The following is a 22976-nucleotide window of genomic DNA, read 5'->3' as shown; positions in this document are numbered from 1 at the left end:
CTATACAAGCTAGACATTTATTGTTGGGTTGGCCATGGTAGTATAATAAGAATGTGAACCATAACGGCGGAAAAAATCAATACTCCTTATATTTAAATGGTCTTATCCATGTTTTACACCATTATCACAAAGAGAGGTATACAATAACCATACAAAGATTAAGAAATCCTATGATGAGTTTGTTGGTAAGGAGGAAAAGAAGAATAATCCCTAGATAGAGACAAATAAGTGTTTTCTTGTGCAAAAGTGACCAGGTGTATAGAGACAAAGACTTGGGAGAATTTGATGGTAATGATGTTCATGCAACAATATAGGTATCGTACTGAACTATCTTTCAGAGAAAAATTACAAAGGATAAAGAATAGGAACTTGAAAATATTTTAAGAGAATTTACTACTAGATAGAGAAACATAACATAACAAGTAGCCCCCCTCTAGTTAAAAGAGAAATTGAAACCATTTTTGTGAAGACTTTAAAAAGGGTGCGTGTCGATAAATTATTAGGACGTCTTAATTATGCATTTATTAATATTTTGAAACAAACCAAAAAGTGGAGGACATGGTGAAAAGAGGAAGGTCAATGGATCATAATGCCTTTAGAGCATGTTAGACTAGCACTAAGTCTATTTTAAAAGAAACAAAAATAGAAAGGGAATGAATGAAGTGCGAGTTATTAAAACTAATAAGCCCAATCAAAAATTTATCTCGAATCAAGCTCCTATATTTCTAACCGATTTATATCGTTCAAATCCAAATCATCATTACATATCTTACTCATACCTTTATTTTGTCAAAAACAACTAACCTCTTAGTTAAAATCCTCATGTAAACCCTAATTTGTCACAAATAGTGAGAAAAAACAGAGATTTAAAAGATATTATCCTAATGCTAAAGGTGAATTCCATATGGGAGAAAGGGGCATACTACAAAATATTATCTCAAGCTAAAGCACTTGGCTCAAAACCTTATAGCTAGTGGGGTCTTGCAATCCATAAGCTAGAAAGAAATCGAGTCAAGTATTCCATATAATCCATACCTAAAAATACAAATAAAAAAGTGAATATTTTGGAGGAAAGAGTAAAAAGGGAAATGAATGCTCTTCAATAGTTGATCATAATTAATGTTCCTATGTTAGAAATTCAAATCTTAGTGGCAAATTCCTAAAAATGCAATCAGGATAGTGCCCTTCATATCACTGTACCTTTAGGATGAAATCTCGATTTAAAATTTGTTCTTTAGAGCTATGCAAAAGAATATGGGAACGAGCACATTGGCAACATGGTTATTCAAGGAGGCATGAAAAAAAAAACAAAGTGATTATAGAAAACAGAAAGAAAGTAGTTAAGGAGCTTGGTCACTGAGAAAGAAATTGAAGATCATTTGAAAATTGTCAAAGAGAATGAATGCAATAATGTGAGGCGGTTCAATAAATTCTTTGTCAAGGTTTTCATCCTACACTTATTGTTAAACTCCAAAATATGGAAACCCTTCTAGAGGTGTTAAATGAGCCTTATATACCACTAAACACAGAGATGAATCAATTTAAAAATGTCGTATGAACTATTCTAGCACTAAAATTTTTTATCTTTCAAAAGAAAGCATGGATCACAGTAATCCCTTACACATTACTGTCAAGTCTGGTTGGAACAAGGTTTTAAAGTGCTTATTGATAATGGATCATCAGTGAATGCTTACTAAGTGTCAACTCTAGAAAGTTTAAAGATAGATGTATGATGGTGCCATGATACACATGATTACAAAAGCATTTGATGGAACCAACAGGCCATTAAAGAAAAAATATGGATACCATGTGTATGAGGTCATGTGTTTTCCATGTTTAGTTTCAAGCATTGGACATTTATCTTCATACAATATGTTATTGAGACGATCTTGGATCCGTGCAGCTAATGCGGTGCCATTTACACCAACATGTCAAATTCATAGTAGATGGAAAGGTGATCAAGGTGAATTTAGAAAACATGATGATGCTGCATAAGCCTTTTATAGTTTTGTATATTAAATGCAAAAAAGAAGCAAAAGAGAACAATATTTGTTCTTTTGAGGTTATTATAGTTGAAAGTGTGCTAGAAGGGTCAATCATACCCTAAATTGGTCCTTCTTGAGCAATTAGAAATGATGACCAAATGTATGTTAAGTCATCATTTCTAATTAGGTAAAAAGACTAAGGGCATGCTATAATGGCAAGTTAATATTTTAGATTTTCGCCCCAAAAAAAAAGGAATTACTTGAATTGGGATATTTCTGACCTTTAAAGATTTATTTAAATCCTAAAGAGAAAAAAAATCGTAAAACATAGATGAGACCAATAAATGAAGATGATTCTCCATGAATTTTTTCCCCTATTAAGGAAATATTCCTCACTTAACTGAGATATTAAGGCGAAACAAAGATGCTATGGATAATCTTTCTCAACTCTTCTTAAGTGAGCTAATTATTAATGCAATCTTGAATAGTGATGAAAACTCCATTGTAACATAAGTAAAAAGTTTAATGATTTCAATACTCTCTACTAAAAAGAACATATTGTGGTTTTATATCCGTGGCTCATTTCTCGCGTGAACCACTTAAATACATTTTTGATAAGCCTTCTCCCTTTGACGAATAACATGGTGGCACATGCTTTTATCTAAGTATGACATTATGTACACGATTCAAAAAATGGTGAAAGGATAGGATATAGCAAACTATTTAGTTGAGAACTCAATTGATGACTTTGAGCCATAAAATTTGATTTCCTAAATAAGGACATGGTCATGATTGATAAAAAAAAAAAGAAATGAAAGAGAAAATTTGAGAATGTTTTTCAATCACACTGTGAATTTGATAAGGAATGATATTACAGTAGTTTTTATCTCTCCTTCAACTGTTTAATTTCCAATAGTCATTAACTTTGTTTTTTAATACATAAATAATATCATCGAGTATTAAGCTTGCATCGTTGTATTACTACAACTCTTAACCAGAAAGTATAAGATTTAAAAGTATTTAGGGATTTTTCACTAATTATCTGTCAAATTATTGATAAGTAGAAACATAAAGTCCCTAAACTATTTCGTCATCATTATTACTTGGAATAGTTGAGCTAAAAATTTTGATTCATCTCTTTAATTTATATACCATAAATAAAGAATCAACTCACAAATATCTTAGCAACTTTAGCCTCGATGATACATTTAGTGCTAGATGATTCCATATAACCTTTTGATGATAAAAACACAAAACTATTTGGCTTGGTATATAGAGATCAAATGAGAGATCGATAAAAAATCTTGGTACTCTGGCATTAAATGTCCATATGAAGTTGCTAATACCGATATAATGCTTCTGAAAATTTAGAGAAAATGATTCAAAGACTGTTTATAGGTTACTATTTCATTGGAAAAGTACTTAAAAAGGCATATGAACATGACACTCTTGCATTGTGCTATTTATGTGGATGACTGTTTGCCACATGGGCATGATACTAATGGGTTGAAATTAGAGTTCAATTTGAATCAATTTTAAAAGTTTAAAGGTACATATCAGTCGAAAAATATATAGTAACAAATATAAATGATTTGGATAATATAGAGACTTGTCAATTATTTATTTCGTAAAATTAAATTTTGTGTTAAAGTTAATATAATTTGTTTTTATTGAAAGTCAAATTTAGTTTAATTATGTTTTTATATAATTTTAGTTTAAAGTAATATTTTTGTGGAATTGGTTAAATTTAATAATGTTTTGTAGTTTACTTTTAAAAAAGAAAAAATATTTTTGGACTAATTTTATAAAAAATAATTAAAAATCATTAAAATATATTTTTAATAAAATTAATCAATAAAAATAAAAATATAAAATTTTCGTTTTTTTAATTTCTAAGTTTTTATTCTATGAATTTAGAAAAAGAAAACTTCAGGAGAAAAGAAAAAGAAGCAATCCTCATCTTCCATTTTCCAAGCTTGCTTAATTTTGTTCCCAAACATGTATCAACTGCATGTTTTCCTCTTTCACTTCCTTCGCATACAAACTTCCTGTTAAACATCGTGTTGACTAAAGTGAAATAGGCAGCAATGTGCATCGCAGTATTTTTGTGGCAATCTCACCGGATTTATCCATTCATTCTACTTCTCAACAGAGATGAGTATCTCAGCAGGTGAGAACAGCGTAACCCAGTCTTTGTTTTTCTCATTCTGATCCAGGTTTTAATCCTTTGTTGTTCAATTTTCAATCACAATAAATTAAGAATTTCGTTGTTGTTTTTCCTTTTTTTTTTCTCCTTCTATCTTTTAAGGCCTACGAAGCCATTGGCTTGGTGGGAAGATGGAGAGATTGTTGGTGGCAGAGACACGGTTGCAGGCGGTACCTGGTTGGCCTGCACAAAACATGGTCGATTGGCTTTTCTCACTAATTTTAGGGAGCTTCGATGCATCCCTGATGCTAAGAGCAGAGGAGATCTCCCTGTTCGTTTCTTGCATGTCTGTTTGCCTCTCATCTTCTATTCCAGTTTATCTTTACGCAAATGCCTGACCTTTGCTTTTGCTTACTGGGATTCTTTTCCTTGTACTGTTTCATTTATCAAAATTTTAAATGATTTGGTTTTTACTTGCATCTTCTATCGTTTTTTTTAGTATTTCATACCATATTGTGAACTTTCTTCTTTGCATGTCTTCTCTGTTTTTTTTCTTTTTCAATTATGCTGTCTTGAATAAGCATTAGCATTATGAGTTCATTCTTTCTTTAGCATAGGTGAAGTTGTTGGTGTGGACCACTATTCTAAATCAGTTAAACACCAACTAGCTGTTGCAAATTCATAGGCCTAACCGAGTTTTGTCTCCTGACATTTGTGTGAAGTGCCATAGACAAGGAGAGACACAATCATCTTTTCCTCCATTATGAGATAGCAGGAAGTCAGGGATTTGGTTATTTGACACATTTAACCTATCATGGATTACTCCCTTGAAATGTTCCAACAACTCCAAAATCGGTAGTCTAGGGGCAAGGGAGAAGGCAAGACCTCTGTGCCAAGCAGTGTTGTTTGCAGGTCTATGGACAATTTGGTTCAAAAGAAATAATTGAATATTTGACAATTGTTCTTTTCCAGACAAAATTCTATGAAAAAAGGCGACCTTTCTGGCTTTTCTATGGACCAAAACTCATGGGAATACTCTGACATTTCCCTAAGTGTCCTCCATAGGAATTGTGGATGCAGTGGTAACGTGACCAATTGTCATTTCTGTGTTCTTTGCTTTATTACTTTAATTTGTTCTCCTTTTTACTTTTGTTCAGCTGGATATCTTATGTGCTGTATGTTTTGTAATGTTCACTTCTCTTTCTCAATAATACCCCTATATTTCGAAAAAATTGATTCTTCAGATTCATCAGAAAGTGTTAATGCTTTCTGATTTGACGCCTTCATACCCTCCTGAACCTTAATTCCTATATTGATTTGAGTTTGAGTTTGATCTGATTCCGATTCAATCGAATCAATAAATGCATTTTATGATGTGAGAGGCAATAAGCTACCCAGTAAGTTACCTGAAGAGACATAATAAGGGGCATAAACCATCAGGTAAACTTTTACTTCCTACTGTGCAGTTGCCTAATCTTGCACATTCTAGGTGGAAGCTTAAAGAGAAATGAGCTGTTCTTTTTTTTTTTAACTTGGAAAAGTAAGCTGTATGATATTGTTCAATGATTAAGGTCCATGTTACACCTAAAGTCTTTCTCATCAAGAGGCAGATACTCTTTCCTTTGTAACAAATAATAAATGCCTATGCACAATATTCCAGAACTATTACCAAAAATGTAAGAGACTTTACCTTTAACCTATGCCTCACCATAACCTTTGGTTTATATGATCTTTTTCCTCAATCAATCCGATATTTCCTCTCAGCTAATAAATGTACAGCATCCTTGGTTCCACAGACTGACTTAACTCTCCATTATTGACAAATTCCAACTTTTGTTTCCAAACATATCAAGTAGCTAAGTTAAATGAGAAACTAGGTGAGCATATAGCTGACAGGTCTACTCAACATAACGTTAATCCTTCTGTTGTTCCAGTTCTATTGACTCCTAATTAGAATGATTTGTTGGAAGGTACTTGTGATTAGTAGAGCCATCAATGAGGTCATTCATTATCCAGGATAGGTTTCCAATGCCCTCGCTTTAGGAATTTTTTTATGAGTTTGTTGATTTAAATGAGATTTTCAAAATATATCTTCATCATGTGATGAGTGTTAGACTAGCTGATAAGTGGTGAATTGCTGTAAAATTGTAAGGTGAATTATTTAACAGTTGGTTATATCATCTAGTTTTTTCAATGCTTATATGATCAATGACCCATATCATGTATTATTTGATTGGTAATTTCCATGTTTATCTCTAAGCATTCTTGGAGCAAGCATAAAATCATTTGAAACAGATTTTCAATGATCTTGGAAAGGCCAAAATTATTACCAGTCCTAGATAATGTTCCTTTCTTCAGTGTCACATGCTATTCTTTCATTAATTTGGTAAACCTCCTCTTGAGAAGGATCCAAATGAGTTGTCTGACAGTTCTTATGGTTACTGAAGAGTATATGCTAGTAAAGATAGGCCTCTCTTATAGTATTCTTGTCATGGGTTGTGTAAGCTTACTGGAGGGGCATATTTAACTTTTCATAAGAAAGTTTGCATTGCAGTGAACTACCTTTTCAATATAAATGTTGATTCCAAGCTAGCAACCTTATTTCATATTCAGACTGCTTAACCTTGAGGTACTTATCTTTCCTACGAAAATTTGCATCATATTCATGATAAGTGGGTCAACTTATCTGGTAACTATCCTTTTTCTCTCTGAGTTCTCTTGACGAGGTTAATGATGCATCTAATAGGATAGCAAATTGTAGCTTAGGGCTTTTGTTTTGGTACAATCTTGGGTTAAAACAGGGTAATTCTGTATTAATTTTTGTCGCTGTTGAGTTTTCTTATAACAGTAATTTTATTCAGCCAATGGAGACATGTCCTTTCACTTTTCTTCATGGATAAGACCACATTTACCTATCGAGTTGATAACTCTAACCCAACCATGTTTGTTGCTCAATATTATTTCTAATTTGCATAATGATATTAATGCTAGATTACAATTAGTAATGGAGATTATAAGTTTATTTATCTAGTGCATTGTTTGGCTTGGAGTTTATTGTTGGTGATTATGTCATGATTTGCACTAAGGTAACTGTTATTTTCTTTAGAAATAAAAGATGACTGTTGTTTCAAAAAGAAAGGTAACTGTTATTTTCTCCTTGTTAAGAATTTACATCCTCAAGATATAGCATCTTCCATTTTGAGATAACTCGGACCTAGCAGTTATTTCATTGATTTATATAAGTCGACTTTTCATTATAGAGTACTTATTTCCTAATGGAAGCAGCTTTCGGCTTCTTTTTTCTTTTATTTTCCACTTATTAGTGCTTCTGTAAGAAATTCAGGTTTCTATTACTCCAGCATTGCCATCATCCCAACGGACATTATTGGAGGTATTGTTTTCTCTCTATCGATAGAGGTTTCTATCGATTTCTTGGGAGATGGAAGGAAGAGTCATCCATATTCAGGCACTCTATGGAAAAGTAATGAGTGACTCAATTGTGATAGATTCACACATATTGATAACTATTATGTGGGTTTCCTCGTTGGAATCAAGTTCTTTTTGTGGATGGGAAAATGATGCAAGACCGTCTAGTAATTTTCACTAATAACAGATTGCTTATTGTTATTATATTTAGCAGGACTTTTATGTTTTTAGGTTTTATTTCTAATTTGTTCATTAGTCATATTTTGTTAGCATTTCTTTTCCAAACAAATTCTGCTTATGGGTTAGAACTATTAATTTCTTATTGAGTGGAGTGCCTGACAACTCTGCGAGCCTGGTTGTTGCTAATGCCTGTGATTACAGATTTATTGTTCTTTTATTTAATTTTTCCTATCATTCTAAATTCTGTTGTGCTCTGCTATGCCCTTTGTGCTTGAGGACAAGCACTTACTGGAGAGAGGGAATGAAGTTGTGAGTCAGCAGAAGATTAGAGCTGGTCATGGGACACATGGCCAGAAAAGAGGAGGGGATGAACAATTGGAATGTTTTAAAAATTCTGGTTCAGTTTGGTCATTACTTAGATTTGTTAGGATTGGTTTTATGTAATAAAACAGTTAACTGTAACTTTGTTGTGATGGATTTCTATGTAACAATCCACTAGGCAGTTAGGATAAGGTTGAAGGTAGTTGCTGTAGAGGTACGAGGCAGTTCTGTTTAGAGTGTACTGGTACTTAGGAGCATGTCTAGGTTTGGCATAAAGACTAGAAAAGATATTGACTAAGTTTTATGAAGATAAGTTTGAGAAACGTTTTACTCTTTATATCCAATAGTTCTCTTTAGTGAGCCGTTAAATCATTATTTACAATAGCTGAAAAGGGAAAAGATAAAAACCTATGAGAACATCAGTTTAAAATTTTTTCTTTGGAGAGATTTATAACGAGATTCCAATCCCAAGGCTGAAAACTTCTTAATAAAGAGAGAGAGTGCAATGTGCCAATAAATCTTATATAAAAAGTTGAGAAGTTAAAGAATAACAGCAGTGGAGATATTTCAGTTCTGCAATTATTTTAAATGTTGTGTGATCGCGAGCTTGCGTTTATTCAAATTATAATAAAAAGGAATGTTTTGTTTTTTTTTTTGTTAAAAATGCGGACAAAGTGTTAAATATGTTTTTTTTTATTGGTTAATATTCCCTAGTGATGTAATATATTTAGAATATTTAGGACACATGTATATGTATATACGGAAAATAATATTATGGAATGTGAGGGGTGTGAATGATAGCAAGAAAAGAGGAATCATTAAGGGATGCTTGAGAAGATGGAAGTCTGATGTGATCTGTCTTCAAGAAACTAAAATGAATGATATCAATAATAGGGTTATTAGTGGCTTGTGGAGTGACAAGAAGGTGGATTGGATTTTTTTGCTTGCGGATGGGTCAGCGAAGGGAATTCTGATCACGTGGGATAAAGAAAAATTTTGCTGTAAAGGGGTGGAGAGGGGTCGGGTTTCTCTGTCTGTGTTACTGGAAATTTGTGGTAGTGGGGAAGATTGAGTTTTCTCGGGGATATACTGCAGAGGGTCTAGAGAGGAAAAGAGAGGCTGTGGGATGAATTAATGTGCTGTAAAAGGAGATGGGGGAGAGATGGGTTGTTGGGGGGAACTTTAACATGATTTTGCACTTGAGGGAAAGAACGGGAGCAAGTACGAGTCCTGGGGAGATTGATAAGTTCAGAGATATGATCGATAAACTGAATTTGGTTGATTTACCACTTGGTGGAGGGAAGTGGGCATGGTCTAACTCAAGGGAGACACCATCTCGGTCAATTCCGGTCAAGAATTGACCTTTTTTTAATATCTAACAGTTTGTTGTTACAACTTGCAGGTTTAAGTCAGAAGGTCCTGAACAGACCTACCTTGGACCACTTCCCATTATGCCTTATCCCGAATGACATCATTTGGGGACCTTATTCATTTAGACTTGATAATAAATGGTTGAAGGTGGAGGGGTTTAGGGATTTGGTTAGTAGGGCGTGGGGACAAAATAGTGTGAGGGGAACGACTAGTTTCATCTTTACTGCAAAATTAAAAATCTTGAAGGAGGAGGAAAAAAAATGGGCCATCAAGGAGGAAGGGAAGAATGAAGGAAAATTAGTGAAAATCTCAAGGAGTTAGCTGATATGGATAGTAAAGATGCAGATGGGGGTTTAGATGAAGAGGGTTGGGCTAGGAGGGAAGCTCTAAAAGGTGATATTGAAACTATTATGAATATGGAGGTGACTTCATGGAGACAAAAAGCTAGATAGAAGTGGTTGAAGGAAGGAGATAGGAATACAAAATATTTCCACAGTTTAGCTAACTTTAGAAGAACAAATAATTATATGGAAAAACTTAATATTAATAGTGAGTCGGTAAAGGGTAATGAAGCTATGAGGGAGGGAGCCAAATTTTTTTTTCATAAGCTGTTCAGCAAGGAGGAGGATGTTATACAAAGACTTGAGGTTTAGATTTTAAGCAGTTAAGTGAAGAAAGCAGAATGGGGATGGAGTTTCTCTTCACAGAAGAGGAAATCAGAGGTTGTCTTGAGGAGTGTAATGGGGAGAAGGTGCCAGGACCTGATGACTTTAATTTAAAGTTTTATCAAGACTTTTGGGAAGTGATCAAGAAGGATGTGGTTGCAGTTTTTAATGATTTCCATAGAATGGGTTCTTTTGTTCTATCATTAACACTTCTTTTTTGGTCATTATCCCTAAGGTTGTGGAGGTTAAAAACATTAAAGATTTCAGACCTATAAGGCTTGTGGACAGTGTTTACAAGCTTGTTTATAAGGTGTTGGCGAGAAGGATGTTCAATGGGCTTGGTGAGGTTATTGGGAAAAATCGGAATGCTTTTGTGGAGAGTAGGCAATCTTAGATGATGTGATGATTACTAATGAGATTGTTGATGATTTAGTTGGTCAGAAAAGAGAGGGCATTATTTGTAAATTGATATGGAGAAGGCCTATGATCAGGTTTGTTTGGATTTTGTGAACTACATGTTGGGAAGGATGGGGTTTGGGAGCAAATGGAGAAAATGGGAAATGAACTGCATTTCTACTACATCTTTGCTGTTTTGGTTAATGGGGGCCGTCGAAATTCTGTAAGGCATCAAGAGGACTCCGCCAGGGTGACACCTTATTGCCTCTACTTTTTATTACAGTTATAAAAGCTTTTAGCAAATTGATGGTTAGGGCTAGGGAGTGAGAGTGTCTTATTTATTTTTTGCAGATGATGCACTTATTTTTTGTGATTCGTGTATCCACGCCTTGTTACACTTGAGGTGTATTCTCCTTTATTTTTAGATGGTGTCTGGGCTTAAGATTAATATGGGAAAGACTGAATTAATTAAAATTGGGGGTGAGGGGGATGAGGGGAGGTTGGCTACTATTGTGGGGTATAAAGTATCATCACTACCGATCAAATACTTTGGGTTACCACTTGGAGCCAAATATAAAGATGTCAAGACATGGGATCCTATTGTGGAAATGTTCGATAGGAGGTTGGCGGGGTGGAAGAGAAGCTATCTATCAAAAGAAGGTAGACTCACTTTGATTAAGAGTACCCTTGCTAATCTACCAATTTACTTTCTCTCCATCTTAACCATCCCGGCAAGCATTGCTACAAAACTTGAAAAGATCCAATGTAGGTTTCTTTGGGTTGATGAGGAGGGGGATAGAAAATATTATCTTGTTAGATGGAAAGAGATCAAGAAAAGTGTGAGTGAGGGGGGTTTGGGTTTAAGATCCATGAAAGAAATGAATAGTGCTCTTCATGGGAAGTGGTTATGGAAGTTTCTAACCGAGAAAGATAAGTTGTGGAGAAAGGTGGTTGTGGCGAGGTGGGGGGATTGGGAGAAGGAGAGGGGTAGGAGGGAGAGATTCAAACTGCATGGTAAGAGTCTTTAGAGAAGAATGAGAGATGGCAGCATAGAGTTTATGAACTGTGTGGGGTGGAAGGTTGGGATGGGGAAGAAATAAGTTTCTGGCATCACAAATGGGTGGGTGACTTCAAATTAAAAGATCGGTTTTCTAGAATTTTTGCAATTGCAAGTGTGGAGAAGGCTTTCGGATCTGTGGGTGGTGATAGAACCTGGAGTGTTATGTTTAAGAGGAATCTGCATGATTGGGAGATTGATGAGTCCAACAATCTTCTGCTCTGTTTAGACAATAAGCTGACTTTCAAATCATGATGTGAGACTATAGAAATTGGATATTAGCAGGGGTTTCTCGGTTAAGTCTTTCTATTACAATTTATGCAAGAAAAAAGGTATTCTGAACATTACTGCACCTTTCAAGCTAATTTGGAAAACTAAAGCGCCACCTAGAGTGACCTTTTTTACTTGGGAGACGGTGAGAGACAACATTTTGACTATTGACATGCTAAAGAGAAAAGGAAACACCATTGTGAACAGATGCTACTTTTATAAAACTGATGAGGAATCATGTTACCATTTATTACTGGGTTGTTTAGAAATTAACAGTGTTTGGGCTGTGGTTTTTGGGCTGCTGGGTTTGGATTGGCTCATGGCTAGGAATGTAAGTGGGGAACTTTGGGCTTGGGCGGGGTATTGTAAAAAGAAAAAGTACCTTTTCCTTATTCCACTTATCGTTTTTTGGATTGTATGGAAGGAAAGAAATGCGATGGTTTTTGAAGGCATCGAAACTAATATTGTAAAATTAAGAATAGATGGTTTCATATTTTTGGGTCTATTTTATTTGGTTCTGATGTGCATAATTGAGAAGACATAGGTTTAGTCATGAACCAGTTGATAGATATGTAATTATTTTGTATACGGGTGGTACCCCCTTAATACCTTTGTGAATAACATTTCTTATTTTTATTTAAAAAAAAAATGTGTATGTATATGCATTTCGGTATAGAAATATTAGGAATAAGTTATATTTACTATTATTACTCTCTGTTATTTTATTTTTTGTTAGACAACCAAGCACCGTAATAGAATGCTAGCTGTCATTTTGCAGAGAAGGTTGTTAATTTGTTTTGTTTTTTCTTTCTGTTTTGTTTATAAAATAAGGCACAAAACCATTGATGAAACAAGATGAAAACAGGAGTTTTTCCTACTCTCAAAATCTTCATGGTATCAGAGCATACCTGATCCAAATTCTTCAGCATCCCTCTTGCATTCAATAGGCAATGGGTGAGCAGATTTCTTCTCCGCCCGAAGTCCTTTCGGACTCCTATCTTCCGGTGCTTGACAGCCATACTCTCACTGATCCGGCTCCTTCTTTCGTTGCTGGCCATCGACTAAATGACAGTAACTATCTACAATGGTCATCCTCGGTGTTAATGTTCATCTGAAGGAAAGGCCAGGACGAATACCTCACTGGAGAGCTCTCATCACCTCTCGCGAATGATCCAAATGCTCGATCATGGAAAGTAGAGAACAATCTTGTTATGTATTGGTTGGTGAACTCAATGACCACTGAGATTGGAGAAAATTTTTTCCTTTATGAGACTGCGCACGATATCTGGGTCACAACCCGTGAGTTCTACTTCACTTGTAACAACACTTCCGCCATCTTCAAAGTCGAAGTAAGTCTTCATGACTTGCGCCAAGGAGAAAAGACCATAACTCAATATTACAATTTTCTTACCTGAAAATGGTAGCAATTTGACATTTTTGAGGAACATGCTTGGAGCTGTCCTGAGGACGCCAGAAGATTCTAAAGCATCGTAGAACATAAACGAATATTCAAATTTCTCTTCGGACTGAACAAATACCTCGACGAGGTAAGAGGACGCATCCTTGGAACCAAACCTCTCCCGAACATCAGAAAGGTGTTCTCTGAGGTGCGACGCGAAGAAAGCAGAAGAAGGTGATGATGGGTGAATCGCAACTCAGTCCTAACCTTGCTAAAAGTAGTTCTCTCTCACCCGAGGCTAGTGTAGCTCTCACAAGTCAGGTGACTGAGCGGAAGGGACGGCCATGGTGCGAATACTGTAAAAAACTTGGGCACGTTTGTGGAAGATGCTAGAAGCTTCACGGGAAGCTAGCTGAAAAGAAGTCACCAAAGGAGGAGACTCATCGGGGCAATTTTATCTCAACTGAGGAGGAATCAGCTGCAGCCGTTCCTACCGAATGTCCACTATTTAATCCTGAACATATCAGCTTCCTTTAGAAAATGGTTTCTCCCAATATGGTTCTTGGTAATGCTTCCATAGGTCATAAAGGTAATTTTTCTGGTCTCTCAACATATTCCTCATAAAGGGACATGTGGATTATTAACTCGGGTGCTTCTGACCATATGATCGGGGATATCTCACTATTTAAGGAATACAGTAAGTGCAGAGGTAAATTCTGAATTAAAATTGCTGATGGCTCCAATTCCTAAGTCAAAGGAACATGAATAATTGCACTGTCACCTAAGCTAATTTTGAATTATGTGCTATACGTTCTAAATTTGGATTACAATCTCCTGTTAATAAGCAAACTATCGCAAAACTCGAATTGTGTAGCTACATTTAACTTTAAACTGTGTGAATTTCAGGACTTGAACTCGGGGAAGACGATTGGCAATGCTAGTATGGATTCAGGTCTTTATCTACTGCAAGCTAACAACTCTTCTCTTAGTAGACAAACTCATTATGTAGTATATACTAATTCTGAATCTGTAAACAATTTAAATAAGGAATGCCCCATCATGTTATGGCATTACCGTTTAGGACATTCTTATTTCTTGTATTTGAAAAAGTTATTTTCTACTTTGTTTTGAAATAAAAATCCAATTTCCTTTCAATACGAAGTACGTCAACTGTCCAAATATCTTCGAAATTCATTTTCCAGTTCAGTTTACAAACTCACAAAACCTTTTTCATTAATCCATAGTGATGTATGGGGTCCCTCTCGGGTTACTAATATCACCGAAACAAAATGATTTATATCTTTTGTTGATGACTACACTAGAATCATTTGGATATTTCTCATGAAAGAAAAATTTGAAGTTGGCCAAATTTTTCAAAATTTCACACTATGATTCAAAATCAATTTTACACTAAAATTTAAGTATTGAGATTAGACCATGGGTGTGAATATTTTGAAACTGTTTTGAGACAATATTTTTCTGACCACGACATTATTCATCAAAATTCCTGTGTTAATACCTCACAACAAAATGGCATAACCGAACGAAAAAATAGACACGTTCTTGCAGTAGCCCAATCAATCATGTTCACTACCCATGTTCCAAAATTTCTTTGGGGAGGCGCTGTTCTCACTGCTGTATATTTGATAAACCGCATGCCCTGCCGAACTCTCTCATTTCGAACACCTTATGATACACTCTTAAAAGCATTTCCACAATCTCATATCCTTAATACCCTTTCCTACAAAGTTTTCAGTTGTTCAGCCTATGTCCATGTTCATACTTACTTCAAGAGTAAACTTGACCCAAAGGCCATTAAATGTATTTTTGTTGGATATTCACCAAATTAAAAATGATACAAAGGTTTTTGTCCCAGGACCCGTCGTTTCTACAACACCATGGATGTTATTTTTTTTGAAAACCAGTCATTCTATCCCACTACTGATATTCAGGGGGACAGTATTAATCAGGAATATCAAGTATGGGATATAAGTACACCACCTCTTACCTCTTTTTCTCATACTATTCCCGAGTCCTCATCAAATTTCCCTGAAACCAGTATCAAAGAGTTTGAACCTGAACCTGTACCTACTACTATCAATAAAGAGTTACGTGTCTATACTAGGTGAAACAAAACTCCAGTTGATAAAGATTCTGAACCAACTACACATTGCTATGAGTCTATTCCAGTTCCGAATAGTAAGGACACATTAAGTAATGAGTTTTCAGGCACAATTTCTGATACTGTTACTATTATAGATTATGATATTGAGCTACCTATTGCCTTGCGGAAAGGAACTCGATCTTGTACTAGACACCCTATGCAGGATTATGTTTCATTCAGCAACTTGTCTTCAAACTATCATGCATTTGTAAGTAAGCTTGATGGCAGCTCCACTGAACCTAAAACAATTCATGAAGCCCTTGCACTAGCAGAGTGGAGATGTGTTATTTGTAATGACTCCGGAATTTCAAAGGAAATAAATCATAAAATAAGTGCGGAAGCGAAATAATTAATTAGGGTTTATATTCCTTACACAATAACTTTAAGTACCAAATAGTGCTACAAGAATTACCCTTTTGAAGGAAATACAAAAAAAAAAAAATAAATAAATGGAAAATAAATAAAACTGGCATCCTACTCGCACCCTTCTTGTGGATCGAGCTCTAGATCCTGGTTCTCTTGATCTGAAATGGTTAAATAAGAAATGAGCTACACTAGTACAGTAAGAATTTTATGCTACTCACCGACACAGAAATGAGGGTTGGTATAAAAATCAAAACAACTAATGGAGCTCTTAATTAAGCAAACTCATTTATCATAAATAAAATCGTTTACCATCTACTTATTGTAGCGAAATTTACAAAACAACTTATAAAGACAATAACATAACGCAGATCATGATTTCATATGTAATTGATTGGAACAACAATTTATCATTTATCAGCCTACTGGTATCTGTGGGGTTCATAGGGATGTCTCCATAATGCGTGAACCCTCTCTTTTAACATCTTCAATTAATAGGCCGTCCCCATACCCCGTTCGGTATGAGCACCAAACTACTAAAACTCAATATCCCGTCCGGTATGAGGGTGAAACGGGCCGTCCCCATACCCGTCCGGTATGAGCACCAAATTACCAAGTCTCGATACCCCGTCCGGTATGAAACAACGTTCACGGTAGGGCGTCCACCATATCTCAGGATATCCAGTAAGGTTGCCGTTTCATCCATTTACTTAATCATACAATTTTCCGTTTTCTTTTGATTCTATTTTTCCCAATTCAGCAGTAAACACATAAAACAAACAATACATGCATTCAAAACTATAAAATCGATCAATCAGATACTATCATACATCCAAACTGTAAAATCAATCAATCAACAGAATCAACAGTGAATTTCGAGTAAAGGGGAAATTTTTTACCTCTTTTGGCGGTCGGAAGTGGCTTCGGTGCAGCGGTGGGTGGGTCTTCTTCTCCGGCAAGGGTGTTTGGCAGCTAGGGTTAGGGTTTGGTGTGAAGAGGGTTATTTATATCCGTCTCTTTTTTAATCTGAGCCCTCCATCGTGTTTGATTTGGACCGTCCGATCGCATTTGATTTGGACCGTCCGATCGCGATTAAATAGGAAGTGAATCTGGACTGTTCATCGCGATCTGATCTGAGCCGTCCGATCGCTTTTAAATAGGAAGTGGATCTAGACCGTTGATCGCGTTTAAATCTGACTGTCCGATCGTGTTTGGGGAGGGAACGCATTTGGGCCATCCGTGTGCGCGGGAGTGAATCTGGGTTGTTTGATCATGAGTACGTGGATCGCCCGCGTGGCCTCCCGCATGACACCGCGTCAGCATTCGTTGCCACGTGGCGCGTTCTAGTTCGTCAGGACTGCTGACTGGGCATCCTACATAACACAACTTTGCTAAATTGCGTTTTGACCTACAGTTTTCGATTTTTCTTTCAAAATACCCTCAGAATCTAAATTTTCACCATTTTTTTCCGAAATTGTTTTCAATTTTATCCCCCTCCTATTTTTCTACATTTTTACATTAAATTAGAATTCAAAAAATTCAAAAATTATATTTATAAATTAATTTAAATTACAATTAAATTAACTTGGGTATTACACTATTCAAGAAGAGATCAGGGTTCTAAAAAAAATAAGACTTAGGAACTGACAGAACTTCAACCTGAAAAACATAAAGTTGGGTGCAAATTGGTATTCACTACAAAACACAATCCTGATGGAAGTATGAATCAGTACAAAGCTCATCTAGTGGTTAAAGGCTTCACTCAATCCTACGGGATAGACTATCAAGAGACATTCACCTCAGTGACTAAGCACAGCACTATCCGAGTATTACTCTCTCTTGCTTCTAATCTTGATTGGCCTCTCTGTCAACTTGATGTAAAGAATGCATTTCTCAATGGTGATTTAGAAGATGTATATACGGAAGTCTCTCCGGGCCTTAAGACCACATATGAATCTCACAAGGTGTGCAAACTCAGAAAGACACTCTAAGGTCTAAAAGAATCTCCGAGAGCTTGGTTTGACAGATTCACCAAAGCAGTCAAACATATGGGCTATGAGCGGTGTCAGTCTGATCATACTTTGTTTGTCATGAACAGTACCTCAGGTAAGAAAATGATCCTAATTATTTATGTTGACGATATTATTTTAACAGGTGATAACATAGAAGAAATTCAGAAACTTAAAATTTTTCTTGCTACAGAATTTGAGATAAAAGATCTTGAAGCACTCAGGTATTTTCTGGGAATAGAATTTGCTCGTTCTAAAAAGGGAATATATGTGTCACAACGGAAATATGTTCTTGACCTACTGAAAGAAACAGGGATGCTTGAGTATAAATCAACATAAACACCCATGGAAACGACTACAAAAGTTGGTTTTAAAACCAATGACAAGCCAGTTGATAAAGAAAGATATCAGAAACTTGTAGGCAAACTTATTTATCTCGCTCATACTAGTCCTGACATCAGTTTTGCTGTTAGTACTGCAAGTCAATTCATGAATCAACCTACTGATGATCATATGAATATAGTATATCGGATCCTAAGATACCTTAAGAAAACTTCAGGACAAGAACTATTTTTTCAGAAAACAATGAACAAGAATATTGAAATCTACACAGATGCAGATTGGGCGGGTTCTCTAACTGATAGAAAATCTATATCTGGGTACTGTACTTATGTTTGGGGAAACTTAGTCACTTGGCGGAGTAAGAAACAATTTGTTGTATCACGAAGTAATGCAGAAGCTAAACTTCGGTAACTTGCTCATGGAATATGTGAAGGGATTTGGTTAAAAAGGATTCTAATGGAAATAAAATTCTCGGTTACTACTCCCATGAAAGTATGGTGCAACAATCAATCAACAATTAATTTAGCTAAAAATCCTGTACATCATAATCGAACTAAACATGTGGAGATAGATCGGCACTTCATCAGAGAGAAGATTAAAGATCAAACTATTACAATACTCCATGTTCCTACTAGTCAGCAAACTACAGATATTTTAACAAAGGCACTTCCCAAAGGATATTTCAACAAATTGATATCCAATCTAGGCTTACTGAACATTTATGTAACCTAAATTGAGAGGGAGTATAGAAATATTAGGAATAAGTTATATTTACTGTTACTGCTCTTTGTTATTTTATTTTTTGTTAGACAACCAAGCACTGTAACAGAATGCTAGCTGTCATTTTATAGGGAAGGTTGTTAATTTATTTTGTTTTTTCTTTCTGTTTTGCCTATAAAATGAGGCACAAAACCATTGATGAAAAAAGAAATTTTTCCTACTCTTAAAATCTTCATTCGGAGTCTTAAATTTAGTGCCACGCCCTTGTTGTTATGACAAGATTCTGGTATTTTTGTGGATTTCTGTTTGACACTTGATGTGAATGTAGAACCCTCAATAATTCAGAACTAGAGGTCATGATAAATGATAATATGAAGATAATGATAAAGTTAATGTCTCTTAGTTTTGAAATAGAAAAGGAACTTGGACTGCTACTTCAAGTTAATGTCTCTTTGGTTTGAAATACAAACGGAACTTGGATTGCTACTTCTTAAATGTATAACTATGTTACTACTCAATCTGCTTTGTGTTACTAATTGGTATCATCCCTTTTTCTTTTTTTCATTACATCTGTGACATTATAATGATTTTCTTCTAAATAATGTATTTCTTAATGTATATGACATTGTCTTAGCTTCCATTAGGTTCAAAATGAATTGTAGTATATTTTATGTCAAACAAATCCAGATACTCGTTATTAATTTTGGACTTGGACAACCATTGGAATAAATAATTTTTATTGGTGAAGTTTATCCAGAGATCCAGACTTAATTAATATGAGATGATGAAATTTTCCTTTTTGAAATGATAAAAATTCAGCTTATGTAGTATCCCAATAGAATTTAAGTAATATATTGCAAATTTGATTAGTTTTGGTAGAAGTTAGAATGCATTATCTGAATTTTTGGTATAACGTTTTCATCCAATCCTAACTGAAACAAGCATGAATGTTCAAATGATGGAATAGTTCATTCTTCCTTCATAGCCGTATCGACCAAATAATGTTGTCTTTGACAAAAGTTGTCAAGTTGTAGGGGCATTCTGGAGACTAGAACATTGAATCCAAGCAAACATAGACTTTTAGAATCTTAGTAGAATTCAGAAGTTCTGGTATTATTTTTTGTTATTGTAGTGTTAGGTTTGATTGTAATTAGTAGCTATATAAGGCTATAAAGCCAGCTTATTTGTAGGTTATGTTGGATTTGTGATTTTCTAATTTAGAACTGTTTCAGCCTTTCAGAGCTTTTGTTCTGTTTCTCTGTTTTCTTTCCTTTTCCTGGTATTGTCTACCCTTGTGCATATTGTTATTAAATCTCTCCCTCTTTCCCTACTTATCTTCTTGTTAGCTTGTTGCCCATAATAAATCTCACCAACTTTGCTTGATTGGAAATGAATAGGAGAGTTGGGCATAAAAAAGCTTGAGGTGTCTTTTCTCTCGAGTTGAATAGTTTCACTATTTCTTATTTATTTTAAAAAAATGTCTTTTTTTCTTGAGTTTCTCCAAATTTAACACAAAGTATTTGAAAATTTCTTCTTCTTTTTCTGAAGCAAAATTCATGCTTTATTTTAATCATAAAAATTTGTTTACTAATGAGTTCATTGTTCAATTTTACAAATGAAATCATATTATATTGTTTACTTTTTAATTTCAGAGCAAGAAGAATCCCAAGGAGTTTGCTGAGAATATTGTGAAAGAGGCTGACCAGTACAATGGGTTCAACCTCATATTAGCTGACCTTTGCTCCAAAACCATGGTATACATAACCAATAGGCCAAAGGAAAATGGCAAAGTAATGACAGAGGTCTCCCCTGGGATTCATGTATTGTCAAATTCCAACCTGGATGCCCCTTGGCCCAAGGTAAGAAGGCATTTCTCTTCTTTTACATATAATTATAACATTGACAGGAAAGAATTTTCTTCTTATCTTCCTTCCTTCCAACTTAATATAAAGCAAAAATTTTAATAGTCAACATTATGTTTTTATTCTAGGAGATAGATTGCATAATTCATAAATCTTAAAGCACAAGTTGTAGCATCACTGTCTTATCAAAGAAATTTGTAGTATTGCTGTAGCAGTCCTAGTCCTCTCATCGTCGTTTTTGTTGTTTTGCTAACCTTTCAGAGTATAGTGGGCTTCTCCATTAACATTCCATATTTTCTTCTTGTCCAACTAGCTATCTTTAGTTGCTACTTTTTTTTTGGTCCATTTTTTATGATTATTGACATTATTTTTTTTATTATCATTACTATTTTAGGAATGGACTTTTCATGGTAAAAGAAATGGTCAAGTAGAATACACAATAAACCAGACTGCTCATGTAAGAAAGACTTTCTGCTTGATATATGAAATTGTTTTCTTGTATTGATTTTCTTTTCCTTTTATACTTGTTTATAAAACCATGTATGGTGGTATAACTACTACTTTAAGTATAAATAAAAATAATTTTTTAGAGAACACTAAACTTGTTTAAATATTATTTCAATGACGAACCACCCACATCTTTTTAATATATATTCAAAAATTTAAGAAATAAAAATTAAAAATTAAAAATTATTTCACATACCAAATAGCTAACAAGATGGCCCAACTTATAGAAGAGATTGTGTCAACAACTATCTTTTAAGTTCATCAAACCCAAGGTGGAGTTGGTTCCAGATGGTTGTATTGGTTGTCAATCTCCGTTTGAAGTAAGAATGGTCAGGAGTGACACTGTTCTGTTGGCACCTTAAATCTCTTTCACAGAATGTTGTAAGCATTCTCATGGCATCTTAAATCTCTTTAACAGTATTTGCTGATTCATTTCTGACAGTCTGGAAATTGTTGATGATCAGGAGTAATGTAAAGAAATGGGGCTTGGGTCTCCAGATAGAGTCATGATATTACATGAGTAATGTAAGAAATTGGGTTTTGGTTTTGCAGGCTGAGCGGCTGAGACATAATTTCAAAGAAGTACTGGATAAGTATGGGGAGAGTGAACTTCCGATAAAAGTGATGGTTGAGAAGCTTATGAGAGACACGACTAAAGATGAAGAAAGTGAGCTACCTCACATCTATCCTCCTGTGCTGGAATACCATTTAAGCTCTATTTTTGTTGATGTGAACAGACCATTGGTAAATTGTGCAATTTGTTAGATTTTTCTGAATGAATCCCAGCCCGGAAACAGTAAAAGAAACTGAGAAATTTTTATGTACAGGGGCGTTATAGTACCAGAAGCACGTCTGCACTGTACATGAAATGGAGTGGAGAAACTTGGTTTTATGAGAAGTATGTTGAGAAAGATTTGTGGAAGGAACAGACCTTGACATACCAGATAAAGGAGATGGAGTAAGTCGAAGTTGAAGATCTTTTTTTTGTGGGAGACGGCCGTCAATAATTGAGAAATAAGGTGTAAATTGGCATCTACATACTGAGCTATTGAGATGTAGGGTACGGAAAGTTCTGATATATGTATATAATTTAATAACAAAATGATTCAAATTGTATTACTATGTAGATATTACCTTCATATATGGTGAATGTGCAGCCATAGGTTTTATAAAGAAATAATGAAAATGTCCAAATATTTGGTGTAGCATGGGAGCTAATTATTCCGTAGCTGTTGAATTTTTAGTTAATTATTTTAAGCAAGGCTAGTTCCCTCCTTGTTATTCTTTCTCTGAAGTACATCATCATTAAAGGTTGACGAGTATACTGCAAACTTTGTGAAGAAGACAAAAATAACTCTTAAACATGATACTAAAAGATAAGAAACCATATTAAAATAAGTCATAAATCTAGAGACAAGTATAAGAACAAAAGAAAACAAGAACTTTAAAGTTGTTTTTGTGTTTAATTTTAAATTTATTTTTCTTGGAAATCCTTGAATATTTCTTCAATCCCTCCAAAACTTGATTGATTGTTATCCAAGTTGAATTCAGAAAACCGGAATTGATCAATTGAACTTTGATTTCCCTTTTTATGAGCTTGATGTTCATTGTTTGAACTCATGGTTGTCATTCTCCCATACTCAGACTCATTTCCTGTTATTGCATGTCTAAAACTTCCATATTTTGTAGCCCGAAGTTATCTTTAAAACTTATGCTCCTTAATTCATATTATTTGTTGTAACTTGTATTTTCCATGCCTAAGCCATTTTGATTGTTAAAGAGCTTACTTCCCA

The 22976-nt window shown here is 34.8% G+C and overlaps 1 protein-coding gene across 4 annotated transcripts; it reads left to right on the top strand.

The window, feature by feature from the left end:
* Positions 1–3896: 3896 nt before the first annotated feature.
* Positions 3897–22388, top strand: LOC110813886 (transport/golgi organization-like protein (DUF833)). 4 transcript variants are annotated; one of them, XM_022041153.2, is made up of 6 exons: positions 3897–4155; positions 4294–4477; positions 20467–20673; positions 21071–21133; positions 21736–21850; positions 22011–22388. In XM_022041153.2, exons 1-6 carry the CDS (start codon positions 4073–4075, stop codon positions 22019–22021), a joined length of 663 nt encoding a protein of 220 aa, XP_021896845.1. In that variant the 5' UTR covers positions 3897–4072; the 3' UTR covers positions 22022–22388. The 4 variants fall into 4 exon arrangements, with proteins under 4 accessions (XP_021896845.1, XP_021896843.1, XP_088078183.1 ...); XM_022041151.2 differs by having other exon boundaries at positions 3900–4155; positions 21736–21927; XM_088222057.1 differs by lacking the exon at positions 21071–21133 and having other exon boundaries at positions 3900–4155.
* The last annotated feature ends 588 nt before the right edge of the window (positions 22389–22976 follow it).

Source organism: Carica papaya, chromosome 6, assembly GCF_054855325.1.
Source record: "Carica papaya isolate Zhongbai chromosome 6, ASM5485532v1, whole genome shotgun sequence".
NCBI lineage: Eukaryota > Viridiplantae > Streptophyta > Magnoliopsida > Brassicales > Caricaceae > Carica > Carica papaya.
Note: the sequence above shows the minus strand (reverse complement) of the source record. Positions and strands in the feature narration are given on the sequence as shown.